The 15,161-nt window shown below is 42.7% G+C and overlaps 1 protein-coding gene across 1 annotated transcript in view; it reads right to left on the reverse strand.

Annotated features, from left to right (window-relative positions):
• Positions 1-4,906: 4,906 nt before the first annotated feature.
• Positions 4,907-15,161, reverse strand: part of igdcc4 (immunoglobulin superfamily, DCC subclass, member 4) — a 54,592-nt gene continuing 44,337 nt past the window's right edge. Inside the window, exons 14-20 of the mRNA XM_086026755.1 lie at positions 14,552-14,679; positions 13,260-13,430; positions 12,189-12,323; positions 10,816-10,918; positions 10,242-10,425; positions 10,054-10,173; positions 4,907-9,752 (exon numbers count right to left, since the gene is read on the reverse strand). Of these exons, the coding sequence (XP_085882881.1) occupies positions 9,300-9,752; positions 10,054-10,173; positions 10,242-10,425; positions 10,816-10,918; positions 12,189-12,323; positions 13,260-13,430; positions 14,552-14,679 (1,294 nt within the window). The 3' untranslated portion in view covers positions 4,907-9,299. The remainder of the gene's footprint in view (positions 9,753-10,053; positions 10,174-10,241; positions 10,426-10,815; positions 10,919-12,188; positions 12,324-13,259; positions 13,431-14,551; positions 14,680-15,161) is intronic.

Here is a 15,161-nt window from a genome sequence, read left to right on the forward strand (position 1 = left end):
TGAAAAAAATGTGTTTGGGTTGATTTCAATATATTTTTTAAAAAGTGTTTTAAAACACCATGTATGTATTCTGTCCTAGAACTAGCACATACTAGATACGAAAAAAGCCCAAAAGGACTGTAAAAGAGATTTTCCCTCATGGAGGCAGTACTTCAAGCTGTGCACTTTGCTTGACCATTCTATTTTCTGTATTTATTTCAACCAGTTGTGTTCAGCTGTATGGTCATAGAGAATGGGGCATCCCTGTGCCTTTTTGTGCTGGATGAGTTTCGCTGGGCAACGGGGGAGTTTAAAGTACTCCCTCTGTGGTTGTTTATATTGTCATGTTTTTGTGGTTGTTTTTTTAATGCAGCCGGACAGAAGAGGGTTTGAGGGCACAGGCTTAGAGAATAGAAGAGACATGAAATAGGAATGCAAAACCGCAGCAGAACAATAGCTGAGCAATCACGATATATGAGTACTAAAGTGCTGCTTATCAGAAGCCGACCCTGAAAACAATGCAGCTCAGCTTCACTTTTGGCTTTGACACGAGCGCTTCAATAAGTCCAATCTTCCCCCAGCCTAGCCTCCAAGTCACGGGCAGAGAACCTGTGTGGGGTGGTTATTATGTAAATTAGGTGAGTGGGATGTCACAATTTAGCCAAATTCAGAGCTTGCTAATAGATCATTTGTGGAAATAGTCAGCTAATAAAAGATCGACTTGTTTGTGTACGTTCACACGTGATCTGTGGGCAGGAGTGCCGGAGACCCAGCTGTACATTTATATTTTTCAAGACATTAACGAGTCTATTTTCCACAATGTGTCCCCTTTAATAGAAAGCTTAGTTGCTAAAACAAAACAAGGAAGAAAGAAAGCCACGTTCGTAGGCGTATAATGGTAAGGCTAAAGCAAAGCGACAGCCTCGGTTGAATGCAAAGACAAAAGACTTGTAATGATGTTGCTCAGGATGTGACGTTCGCGGCTGCCGTGCGTTGTTGATGCCGTCGTGTGAGGCCGACAGACAAGATAACGATGTGCAACGCTTACTTGGAGAGCTGAAAAGTGGGTCAGCCGGCCCTCTGAGAGTCCGCCTGTGCTGTTCGCCGATGTGGAACTAAGTTTTCCCGCATCGAGACTGCCAGCAAGGCTGCTTGCTCTCCCAAACGCTGGCTGGTTTGACCAAAGCACCTCCTCTCGGTGGTCACGCGCTGGATGACTCGCCCGTTTGCCAATTGCCAACACACGCTGACAGGACAACGCGTTGCACATTGAGTCTTCTTCACAGGGTCACGAAGAGAGTGGCCGCATCTACACTTACGTCACATTTTTTTGAAAAGATTCTCTGTGGACCATTGATTTTTTAATTGCTATATAAATGGTTGAGTGCCCAGTGGCCACCCCTCAAGTGTGAAATTAAAGAACCACTTCATGTTTTGACAAGTGAAAATGGCGCCGGCCGAAGCATGTGTCGATGACAGAAAGTAAGCAGAGTTGCAGTGGTAGCCCATTTAGCGTTAGCTAACACAGATTCTGACAGCAAATGTTTTTTTATAGTAGTATAGAATTTGTATTTGAAGTGTCAATGTTTGGTAAAAGAGTCTTTGTAATTGACATTTCACGCGCTGCGCTGCTAATTTGGCACCTGAGTGATGAAATTAAAAATAAATACAAACATTGAAATAGCAGGTAACTGCAGAGCTGTTAGACGCGCAGATTAGCATTAGCGTTAGCTTCTGAAATGGAGCATTTGCTTGATTGCTCTTTGAAAAAGTGCACAATAGCCTCCCAGTTGTCAGTCCAACGATTGTCAAATTGGCCTTTTGACCCTGCACAATGTAGGGCAAGATGAGGGCCGGCGGAATGCATGAAACAGACGAGTCCCAAAAATGAGCCACTTCCACCAAGGCAAGAGTATGCTGTAAAATATCACAGACAGGATTAGGATATCAGGGAAATGCTTTAAGATGTGCTATAAAAGTGCCTAATGTTAAGTGTTAATGGAACAAGAGCCAACATCCTTGGCAAATAAACAAAAAGTCAGTTCAATTTGGGCTGTTAAAAAAAAGCACAATGTGTGGAGAATCCAAATATGGGACAAAAATGAGACACAATGAGACATTATAATCTTGATTAAAAAAATCTGGGTCAGGGAAAGGGAATGCAATAGCTACACTTGACCGTCCAGAAGAATTAGTGGCGGTTACCTGCTTCGTTGGCACGATGTGCATGCACACCACAGCCTTTCCTTTTAGCAGCCATCTTGTATATTTATGTAGAATTTGCGGCAGCAGATAAGAAGTTTAATTGAAGATGACTTTTCAAATCCCCGTCTCCCAGACTTCATTCATTGACCTCCTCCCTTATCCTTCCATTGCCATCTCCTCTGTTTGCTTTAGGGAACGTTTGATTGGCAGCGTATAGCCCCCAGTTGCGCTGACAAAGGGGGGAATGTATCTTATCTGGAAAAGGTGTTCAAAGTCATTTTGCAGAATTGACGCGTGAGTACAACAAACGTAAAGACACAAACTTTGCGAGTTAAATGCACTCTGCGGCTACCATAATGCAAAGGGCTTGATTGAAAATTCATTCAATATTACAATCTATGAACATCCTTGTCCTGAGGCACCTCACTCTTATCTGCAATGTTGCATACATTCAAGTATTCACGGTAGTCTGCAGGGACAACTCAAGTTATTAAAAATTAAAACAAGTAAAAGAGCCAAAACTCAAAAATTGACTTCAAAAACTAAATAATTTACTTAAAGCGGAAGTCAACCCCTATTATTTTTTCAAGAATATTTTCTATGCAGGCCCACTAGTTGAAAAAAGGCATTATGATTCATATGAAATATGAGTTACGCGGCCAAATCAAACCGTTTTTTGTCCATTTTGTCACTTCTGTCGACTGAAATTGACGTCACAGTTGCTCAGGGCTCAGATGACGGCCAATCGTGACTCAGCTTCAGAAAATAGATAAGCCACGATTGGTCATTTCCTGAGCCCTGTTACCTAAATTTACAGTGCACAGGTAGCGAATAGTTCGATTGAAAGTTTCACTTTTATTCGTTTTTTTAACATGTACTTGCACATTCATTGTTTTAAGGTTTGAAAAATGACTTTGTGGCAGTGAAAGACGGTCAAAACAACGGTCATTATTTTTATGTGTAACACATGGAATCCGTTTGCATTGTTTGCTGTCAGGGTACAAATGGCGCCCACGCGAAATGAAGGTGGACCAGCGTGCAGGAAAGGATCTTGTCAAGGCCGTCTGTCACCTTTGCGGAGCAGCTATGTGAGTGACGTGTGTCACATATGCGCTTTGACTGGAATTCTCCAGGGATTGTCCGCAGGTGACGTCACCGCACACCTCATGTCTTCGCTTGCATGGCGATCTTATCTTGTCACCTTCTCTTGTGTTGACCAAACCCACTCGCAGTCTTTTAAGGGAAGTCAATTCTTCGTCTTTTTCACGTCCTCTGCATACATATTTCAAAGAATGTTTGCGGAGCTCGACCAGCGGCTGATGGGAGTGGCACGTATCCAGTATTTATTTTTCCCCACCTCTGCTGCGTTTCAGGAATCTTTGCGAATGACCACACTGCCTCTTTGTGGTTATTATACAAATGACAGCTACATTCGTTGCCCAAAAATTAGGTACAGTCCCTCGACTTTCATGAGGGCCAATAAAAGAGCTGTATCAAAAATTCGGCCTTTATTGCAACTTAATTACTAGTTAACTTAATTAAAAGTTAATATTATTAAGTATTCATTGTTAACTTGATATCTTCCTAAAGGTGTTAATTAAAAGTGAGTAGGAGACCTAATGAAGCTAGTGAATGAGTATGTGTAAATTCCAGACTGATACACTCATTGATAATGCAAAAATAATACATTCTGATTTTTAAATCAATTTAAAAATCTCTGCTAAAGGATCTTTCGTGAATTTAAAATTCAGTGTCGTTTTTTTGTTCGCCATCTTTCAATGATGCATTATCTTTCCAGAACTTCAAGTATATAGAGTAAAAGATACCCTTATTTACTGATCTACATTATATTTTGAAATATGGGGGCTGAAAATACCCCCCACACACAAAAAAAAAAAAACACTAAGAAAATAACGTATATATCGCCTAAAGTTGCATTCCTTTCGGTTTTTTTTTTTAACCAAATCCTACTAAATGCTCGTAACAATTAAGTTGTTTTTTTGGGGCAGTTTCTAATAACTACACATTGTTTGAGACTTGCTATTCTACCACAGAAGTTTCCCACATACTTCAGGAGGTGCAAAATATGAAGAAGATTAGACTTTTTCTTTTTCAAATTAGGGCGTAGAGCATATTAAAACTTGATAAGGCCTAAGTGTTTTAGTTTCACATGATTTCGTTCTTCATCGGATGACACTTTGCTTTTGTAGATATGATTCACTTCTTAAAACTGATCAAGAAAAAAATATATTTTTCTACTTTCCCTACTCTATTTTTGCCACTGCTAGTTAAAAGATATACAATTCACGACTGTGGGTTTGCAGTTGCAAATGAATCTTGAAATGAGCAGATTTCTCGATTTATTTTTCCAATTTGCCATTTTTGACCCTCTTCAATTGGAAATGCAAAACACACAAAAAAAATGTAGATTTTGAAATAGGTGAGGAACAGATATGGTACCACCTATTTAGAAAAACATCGTTTGCTCATTTTTTGGCTACAAAATCCTACTAAACTCTCACGAGCACAGGTCCATTATTGCCAGAATTCTTTTTATGCTGCCTGGCGTGCTCGAGGTAAGGGGGTGCATTTTTTTTTTCACCATTTCATGAAATGTACATACTCCACTTCCGGGATCTTTATTACTTCACGTTGGAGGTATTCGCTGAACATTCTATTTACACTTGGCACAAATGTGTTTGTGTGTCTTTTGTGTAGCAATATGGGAACAAACTCAATCATGAAATAATACTTGAAAGCAGCACCGGCTGGATCTGAAAGAGAGCTCTAGCGTATAGTGACATTAAGGAAGCCGAAGTGACCCTTTAAAAAAAGCCTCCGGCTGATCTGGTTTTGAACACAGTCATTTCTGCCCCGATTTGTATTATTTTACCGCCATCATGTACTTAAAAAAAAGTCAATTGTATTGCATTGGGATGTACTTTCACGCTATGTTGTACACTGCGTACCAGCTTTTGAGCAACCGACCAACTGTGCGTTGAGTTACTTGCAAACCTAACAACGGTGACCAGTTGATAAAATGTTAATAAAAAGTGTTCATAAAAACATGACAATGAGCAGCCCAAATTTTCATGACAAATCTTGAAAATTTGACGCCATGCTCCATACAGAATTGATGTTTAATTATCAGGCCCCCATTAGACTTTTGTCATGTGTCCTATCATGATCCACGTCAGTAGTGTCAAGGGCTGTTTTATTTCTCTCATGACTTTAAATGGGTTGCAATTTGCGACTTACTGTGTTTTGGGGGGTCGTGTCAAGGACGGCCCAAAACACATACATATTGGATACAGTCACACTTGCCAATCATAGTTGGGACTTGTCGGGCATGTTGACGCCCTGCAATACACGGCAAATTTAGGTGGATGCAAAAACATTCATGGCCTGCAGGGGGTGCCAAATAATGATGAATGCGCTTCTTCCAAAGTAACAAAAAAAATTATATATATATATATAATTTATAATTTTTTCTTTTACTGGCGGGAATGGGATTCCATACAAGGGCCTGTATTGTTGAAAGTAAAAACAACAACAACAACATACAATCATGTTGTTTAGCAATAGAAAGTGAAAGTCAAAAGTGCAGCCCAAATTGTTGTCAGTTTTCCACTAAAACACTGTTTCTGCAGTAAATGCGAATCCTCACAAGAACCGGTCGAATGAAGTCAAACAGCAAATAAGCATATGGTTTAGAACTGAAGATAAGTTATCGTCGATGCAATCGAAAGCAAGGAGGGATATGCTGATTGGCAGCCAGTTGACTTTTTGAGGTAGACGTATTGTCATGCCAATTTCCATACAAACTAGGCTGTGATAATTGCTGATATGGAATACAACCCATAACATCAAATTCATGTTTTGCTGTATGCACTCACATTTCTTCATCATGATGAAGCAAGCTAGAGATGAATTTTCCCAAGAACAATTGGAGATAAAATCGAAAAATCACATTTCTCTTCTTTTTTTTTTTTTTTTTTTTTTTAGAATGAAACATTGCAGCAACATAATGGTAACAATTACATGACAGACAATTTGAAAAATGTAACAATACACAAATGGCTTAAGACGAGAGATGGACCATTTGACTCAATTTCAACCATGGTGGAAAATTCTTTGCCTGGGAGAATCTTTCCAAAGGTTCTAAACTCCTGTTTCAACATTGCCGTCATACTGACTGACTGTGTCCATTCTGAGCCGAGGCCCCAAAAAGCACTTGAATGGTCACATAGTCCACGCCATGATCGGCCGTTTGAAGTTGGGGAGGCTCGGCATATTTGTTTTGTGAAACTAGGCCGTTTTTGGAGAATACATTTTTAATGAAATGGGAAGAGCAACATTCGTAAAGGTGCCAGCCTACACTGATGCCACAAAAGCACGGTGCAAAGCTGAAAAAGAAACGAGGTAGTGTGGTTGGTAAGGAGTCGGGATGCACCAGTTCATTTTTTTTTTTTTTACAATGCAGAATTTTACTTCTCCAACTCAAATACTTGTTCGGCCAAAATTGGGAAAAAATTGTAGTGTATCGAATTATCTTTTTCAGCCGCGAAAAAAAAAAAATCCCTGGTTTCATGCCGATGATAACACTAAGTTGCAGAACATTTACATTCTTTTCAAATGAAGACATTCGTAAATGAAAAACGAGAAAGTCTTCGGTCCACAAAGAAAATTACAACAAAAACGACCAGATAAAGGAAAGACAAAAATTCATGTGAGAAAAAGAAAGTCAAAATCTTACGAGAATCGAGTGGTACCTTTCAGTAAATCTTCAGAGAATAAAGTTGTAATTATATAATGAGGCGTAGTTTCGCACAAATACGTTTGTGTCGAAATGTGGCTATTCTCACAAGATGATGACTTTATTTATATTACAAATGTATTTTCATATTCTTTTTCTACGTAAAAATATGTCATCTTTGCGTCTGAACACAGACTTAATTTTCCAAGTATTTTTCACAAATGACTATTTTCTGATGTTTTTCTTCCCAAGATATTCTATATTCTTGAGAAAATAAAGTAATCATCTTAAAAGAATAAAGACGTATTATTATGACAATAAATATTTGAGATTTTTCACAAAATTCTCGTAAGATGACGACTTTTTTGCCCTAAAACAGAAAATCTTATTTCCGCCCATAACAGTGTATCAAATTATTGAGCACTTTTTAAAATGATAATAATGACCACAAGATTTCATGAAGCAGATACCAGAATTAGCTTTGTGTGCAGTTAAAATTATGAATATTCTTGCAGGCAAACATTTTGTTTTACTTGTTGAAATGCCAATTCTTTTCTCAAGAGGATGATTAAAACACAACTTTCTCTTGTATTATCAATCTGAATTTATTGTCATTTCAGTACCACTGTATTCTGGCAAGTGTTTGTTTTTATGTGTGCAAAATCTGGAATCGTTTGAGCATAAAAATGTTGCATAACGGGCTCATTTGCAATTTGACACTTTATGCAACATGGCAACTTTCTGTTGCATCAGTAACAGTCTGATTTTATGTTGTCTTTTCCCAACGTTGCTGCTAAAGTCTGTTTGGGTGTTGATGGGTTGATGATTACAGGTTCACATTTGAGCCACGAAGAACTAGATTGGGCTAACTCCATCTTTGTGCTTTTCAAGTTGCGGCAAGTGACTAATAGAGAAAAGGCATGTCCTCTAGAATTGAATACTTGTTTAAATCAAGCTTTCGTTTTGACACACGGCTCGACTTTCATCTACTTTGTTCATCTATGTTTCGTGTTGGACCACCGAAAAAAAAGAATCCTAGTACCTGCATATTTAGCCTAGCAAGTGTGCGGAAGATCCGCCCGACAGAATGACAATTTATATTATTTTATCCAAAAAGTTACGCCTACTCGGACCACGTCTCAAAACGGGAAAAGCTCATCCAACGGGATTTTGGTGAATTTGATCGGGGCACAGGCAGACAGATTCTGAGCCTGACATTGTACGGATCTTATTTCATTCATAAAAATGAAAACAGCTGGCATCAAAACTATTGAGAGATACCTCCAAGCCAGATGTAAGTGTGCCACATTTAAAAGAAATGAGAGGAGCTGCTTTGATTTCCGGCAAATGACATGGGCTGCGTTCACGGCCACAGCGGCGCAAACTGCCCCTTTTTAAATGTGCCGGCTCGCATGCGTCTGCGAAATTACCAACACCCGATCTAACGTGTCCATTATTGCTCTCAGAACTTTTCCCCGCTCATCAGTACAACAACTGGGCCGACTGTCATTCGCCAGATGGCTGCGACCATGAAACCGGGCTTTCGCGAAAAAAAAAAAAAAAAAAAAAAAATCTCAGAAAAAGAGCTTCGGGGATTAATAGAAGACTCATAATGTAATAGTGCTTTAGCTTCGGTACCAGTACATCTCCATGTTAGTATAAGTGAATGTTATCTGTCAGTCTTTCATGACATGTCGAAAGATTTGACAGATGTCTGGGAGAAACCGCAATCGGCAGAAGTTCTGCAAAGCGTTTCCAGAAGTAACCGTTGCCATACAAATAAGAGCCGAGGATTTATCGCAGCCCCAAAACGTTAGATGGCGGCCCTGCCAAGTGACAAAAATGGAATAAGCTCATTCTGGCTCTCAATGGCTCATTTGGATTCAAGTGTTTATGCGGTCGTAGTACGGCAACACAAAACAAAGGCCGCGCTCCCAAATGTGTGTGTGGTTTCGTGTGTGAACAGCTGAGATACAAATGGCACATCTTCCACGTGTGTGTACGTGACCCTGAGACAGCGTGAGGCAAGAGAGACACGCGGGTGCTGGACATTCTTCAAATTCTCTGTTTGCATCCTCACTTCTAGACCCACCGGAGCGGCGCCCGCCATTTTGGTTCCCGTCGTCGGTCTGGCATGGAGACGTCTGCGCTGAATCCTTTTCTGCTTTGGCAGCCCACAGGAATGTATGGTTACAATGCGGACCCCCGAAACAAGCGCTCTACCTCTAAAAGTAGACTTGATCGCAGATTTACATACTGTATGTATGAAAGCGTGGATTCAAAGTACAAAAGAAATGCCACAATACACAATCGTCCCTGGTAAGAATGTCTCCGTGTGCCCGAGCCAGGCATGCGGAGACTACGGGCACAAGTAACCGTGTGCTACTGAGGTAGGGCGCACCAGGCCTGAAGTGACAAAAGGAACCGGGGTGAGACCGGCAGTCTTGGTCTTTGCTTGTGCTGAAGGGCAGCGTGGAAGGTCCCCGGACTCGGGCGGCGGCCGCGGCGTCTTCGGGGAGTGGAAGCCGTTGGTCAGCTCCGAGTCCCGCTTCGCAGCGGCGCAAAGCGCCTCCGCCGCGCCTTCCTCTGGTTCCCCGCGGCGGTTGGCCGAGGGAAGGCTCTGCCGGCTCGGACCCAGCGATCGTTTAGCGGGAGGGTTCTCCTCGGTCGGGCCTAGCGAGAGGGTGACTTCGGAGTCCTTGGGCCGCCCGCAGTCCGCCTCGGCCTTCCCGCCGACCGGGTCGGACAGCTCCGAGTGGACGATGACGTCGGCCTCCACCCGGTTACTGGACGGGGACGCGCTCGGGCAATCCTGCGAGGACAGAACGACTCGGGATGCTCGATACCACTTTTTTATTCAGACCGTTACCAGTACGAGTATGCGACTCTTATACCCTCTAATACCAGGTAACCGATTAATCGAGGCGGATGGATTTTAAATGGATCTTGGATGAATCGTTACATCCCTCGTAATTCGTCTATCTGTCTATTCGTTCACACGCTCACATCGCATCCAAATGTCAATCTTCCACAAAACACCAAAGCGAACTGATCCAAAGCACATTCCTGCGGGAGGTCGACAGACGATTGCATCACGCGCGGTGTTCATTTACCGCATTGCTTGTCACGTTGAGTTCCCCGGCGGCGAATCCCGGCGAGTCGGGGGCGACGGTGTCTCTGTAGCGGGTGATTCTGTTGGCCCAGTTATGACTGATGGAGCCGTTCCAGGCAGCCTGCAAACGGATGCGCCACAATCAAACATTTCCACCTTGGGTTGAGGTGGCGGGGCGTCGGCGCTCACCATCAGGCCGTGCTCCTCGGCGGCTTCGGCGCACGTCTGGCCGCACTCTTGCCCGGCGGAGGAGGGCATGAGCGTCTCCAGCTCGTGGCAGTCGCTGCACTCTGGCACGTGGCCGGGGCTGGGGTAGCCCCCTCGTCTGTACTGGGGGGTCACTGCCGTGGAGTCCAGGCCGCCAGATACCCCCCTATGTGAGACAAGTGTAGGGGGGGGACTCTATTGAAGTCTTACCCGGTGTTGCTGAACGATGCACTAGCTGCCCTTGGTGTAATATGAAGTGCCATAATATGGTGATACCTTTTATACCAAGTATTGATGCGTTGATGAAGTATCGATACCTTATGTGACGTTATGTTTGGCACGTTCTATAACATACTTTTGGAACATTTGACGTCCTTAACGTCCTTGACGCCCGCAACAATTTTGTACCCCAAGCCTCACTGTTTCTTCCGTTACGAAATTGTACATCTGCTTAAGTATTGTTGTAAGATACAATGATGTGTACTGTATGGAATGCATTTTGATTCTGACTCTGTCTCGCTGGCTCTAAAACCAGGAAATGGGCGCGCTACATTACCTGGTCTTTGTGTTGCGGAAACTGAAACACATGCAGAGGAGGATGCATATGAGGCCCAGACACACTCCGACGATGATGCCCGTCACTGCATGGATGTCCAGCTCTATTGAAAACAATATCAAACAGACGTACACATTTGTATTGCATATATGGGTGCTTCTCAGAAAGCACGGTCCAAATGGATGGTCAAGCGCTGACTCACTTATTTTCTCCCCTTCACAATCAATCACCAGATTTCACTGCGTTCAACATTGCAGACCAACTTCACTTGATGTAAAATACACGAATCAAGCAGCAAACTTACCTGCGTCTAATGAAACGATCATCATCGATTACATCGAAAACCACTTCCGCTTATGTTTAATCCACTTAAAAAAAAAAAAAGATTTGCCGTTTATCGCCGTCAAAATGGGTGTCCATCATTCGCGGGATAGACAGGCTGGTCCGTCGGCTCTGCTAACAACAATACTAAAATAAGTAACAATCATCACGAATAATTATTGTTATTGCTTTTGATCTTGTTTTTTTTGCATCAGACTTAATTGTAATGATGTTGTTGAGCACTAAGCTTACAACGACAATACAAACAATCAATCTATCAATGCCATTTACTTATTTTGCGACATAATGCTGACAAAGAAGCGATTTGAGAATTACTCAAGTGGTCATGCATTGCTTTCATCCATAATGATGCTTTCGTGATGCATTTCCGTGTCTGCCCACTAATGTTTGAAGCATTATTGGCAATTTTCCTGCACAACAACAATCCACAATCAAGGAGCGGCAGCTATTACGTACTTACGCATTTTCTTCCCAGAACCTACACTTTGCAAACTGAAATTATTTTATCATTACGAAATTGGCAAGTAAAGTTTTGGTCTGGAGAGCAAAAGAGAAGAAAAGAAAGCAAACGTCAACGCCACTTCTTTATATAAGGCAAGGCTAAAATATAATAGCAATCCATTCAACTCCCTTCATTGATATTCATTTATGCCGGCTTATCCTTTTGGCAGCAGAGTAGAGAGGAAACAGATGGCACGAACCAACTCCCCCAAACACGCACACGCACGCACGCGCGCGCGCACACTCGCGCGCATGTACACCATCCATGTCATTTCAATTCATTGCGCATCGTGGCCAGCGCGGCGGCCCACGACAACGACATGATACTGAGACGTCACATGAAACGGGACATATTATGGAACAGTGACTATTTTATGGCTTGTATACAAATAGCTGTGTGTGTGTGTGTGTGTGTCCGGAGAGACTGCCCACCTTCTCTTTAGGACACCTGGCAATTGTCTTAAATTGTGAAAAAGATGGACGACATTTCTCCTTTGAAGAAATGCGAATGTAACATGAGTGGCACATACCGTATTGGTCTGGGGGTGTATGAATGTCCTTTACAAGCGAGTAAGGCCCGGCTCCCACCACTGTAGATGCTCCCAACTTGAAAAAGTAATGGGTGCCACTGGATAAGCCCTTCACCTCAATACTGGTGATGCTGCCTGTTTGGTAGAGAAAATTCAAGTCACACGTGCTGTGGAGTGCATAATAAGTGCAGTATCCGCTTCATAAAATGAAGCGGTTCAGAAATGGGATTTGCGCTAAGGCCTTTCTAAAGGCGGGGGGGTTTGCATGTTCTCCTCTCGCTCGTGTGGCTTTTCCGTCTTCCTCCCACGTTCCAAAAACATGCATTTTCTGTTATGCTCCCGAGGACGAGGACAATGTTTTTGACGCCCCACCAACTCTCCGCCAGCATGACTACAAAGAGTATCATTTGTCTTTAATGCTGTTGTCCGTACATCTCTGCATAACATTGTAGCCTCATTAACATGAAAGAAAATCAAAGAAGGAAGACATTTAGATCAATTTACAAGAATGAATAATGTTTATTAACGTTGTTTTTTTTTAAGTCTGCCTTTCTTTCCGTTAAATATTTTTACAGGGCCTCTCCGAAGGGTTTGTTCACTGAACTTTATATCGCCTGCTCTGTACTTAGTGTGCGCCTGCTCCGTGCAATAGAAAAAACAAAAAAGGAAACGTACACTTTGGAGCTAGTACTCCCTGCACATACTCTGACAATAAGAGCGCCACTGACATCTACAGTCATGGACATTACACTTTATACAATACAGAAAAAAAAAAAAATCACATTGCCACTACATTACAAAAAAAAATATATATATATATATATACTATATATTATACTTAGTTACATGGATACATATATACATGAATATACATTAATACGCCCCCTCTACCACTATATTAACAACTAGCATGGTCATTGAATCTAATTTGCTTATAGAATTGTGATTTTACTGTCAGAATGACATATTTGACTTCAGTATTTCTACCGTTTTATTTCAAGGAAGGTCATGCAAAGAATTGTGACCGTACGCTTATTCCTTGTCATGGAGACCAAGCGGTCACTTTCTCACCGTCCTGCGAGAGGTTCGTCCACGTGTGCTCGGGTCGGCTCAGGTTGCTGCTGAACAAGATCCTGTAGCCCACGACGACACCGTTTGGCTCCAGCGGAGGGCGCCAGCTCGCCAGCACTGAGGACGAGTCCACGGCGCTCAGGCGCAGCTCCTGCGGTGGCGAGGAAGGCCCTGGTGGAACCAAAACAGGACGGAGGGGGATGGGGGTGCAGCAGTCGGTAATTAAAAGTCACAAATAAGGTTCTCAGCTGGGCGGGGGGTGGGGGGGCGGTGGCCCAGCTTGATGTTTTGTCTTGGCGGGGGATTGGACATGCGATATGACAACCATCTGCGTCCTCACGATGCAGCCACCTGGGTACTGCCCGGAGACCACAGGCGGGCCAATGGGAGGCGAGCGAAGACTGGCGGTGGTCATTTGATGAGAACACACACGCTCATATTACTTGCCTAGCCTTGATTGACAGCACAACTGCACCAGCTGATGCCATCCAGTCCTCAACATCTCGCGTTTGACTTTCCAACACTACGGAGCCCGGAATATTAAAAACAGCTCTCGGATCAATGCTGCACCCAACCAAGAGAAGAAAATACGACTTTTTTGCCACACAATAGCCTATTTTGGATTGACAGCCGTGATTACATGGCAGCAGCGCATATTATTAGTCAGTCATAAGTCAAACGGAAAGCAACATTGGCGTGAATACTATGTTCAGCAAATAGTTGAGAAAGAAAAAGCAGGGGGAAAATAGAAGCTCAATGTTGAAATGAGGACAACTTTGAGAGGGGAAGTGACATAATGGCGACAATGTGGAGCTAAGTGGATGGGGCTGTATTCAGAAGTAACCGTTCCCCTAACTCAAACTCTTGTCAGCACACAGCCGCTACCATTTCAAGTGCCTACGATGAACCCCAAATGAAGTTGACATGTTCTAGTGCTTTGTCATTTTTTTAATTCACTTGTATATGTTATAAATCGCATCACTGGTGGGATTTTCAAAAGATGTACCTCCATTTCGGAGTTTACCTGCCATTTAAGTCTACTGTAATTCCTTCAAATATATACCGTACACTGTACTGTACACTCAATAGCTAACATTTCAAATATATGTAGATGCTTGGTGTGCTTGAGAAAAAAAAAAAAAAATCAAACAAGCACCGCACTGGAAGGCCCGCATTCAACCTCAGAGCCTTAACACTGAACTGGCAGTATTGTTTTGGCTTGTTGTGTTTATTAACCTTATGCACATCCATTTATTTCTTGATGTATTTTTGAAAACCCAGCAGGTACTCACGGTCGGACAAGGTGGACTCCTCCACGGTGCCGCTGAAGGGTCCCGCCGCATCCACGCCGTTGGACTGCACCGCCAGCTGGTAGCGGGTGAAGGGCTTCAGCGCCCCGATCAGGATCTCCTGAGCGGCACTGCAACACCACACGGCGGGTCCAAAACCAAAGTCAGTCAAGTCAGTCTGCAACGGTTGCAGAAAGGCAAGGATGCGGCATGTATAAGCGGAAACATCGTGTAGCCTGGCCGTACTGCGGTACATCTGCAATGCATCATGCTGACTGACATTTCTAACACACTTTCCTTTCAACCTCAAGAAGCTAACCAAAATATAAACATGCAATATTTTTGACAAACGCCTCATATTATCATCTCAATCTGTTTAGAATCGATGATCCCATTGATTATTCCATGGGCGAATCCATGGGGTGCGTAACCATTCAAGGACGGTTCCATTTGAAAGTGAAAAGATTCGATTTGGGTCGATTCGATTGAATTCGATACGAATGGCTCAGTTCGAGACGGTATGAAGCAATGACTTTTTTGTTGTCGTTTTTACAGACGTTTGAATGGACCGACTTAACTGTTAAGTTACAAACTGTGAATGAATATTTAACAG

The sequence above is a fragment of the Filicampus tigris genome, chromosome 3, assembly GCF_054856515.1.
Source record: "Filicampus tigris isolate MCC_2025a chromosome 3, RoL_Ftig_1.0, whole genome shotgun sequence".
Classification (NCBI taxonomy): domain Eukaryota; kingdom Metazoa; phylum Chordata; class Actinopteri; order Syngnathiformes; family Syngnathidae; genus Filicampus; species Filicampus tigris.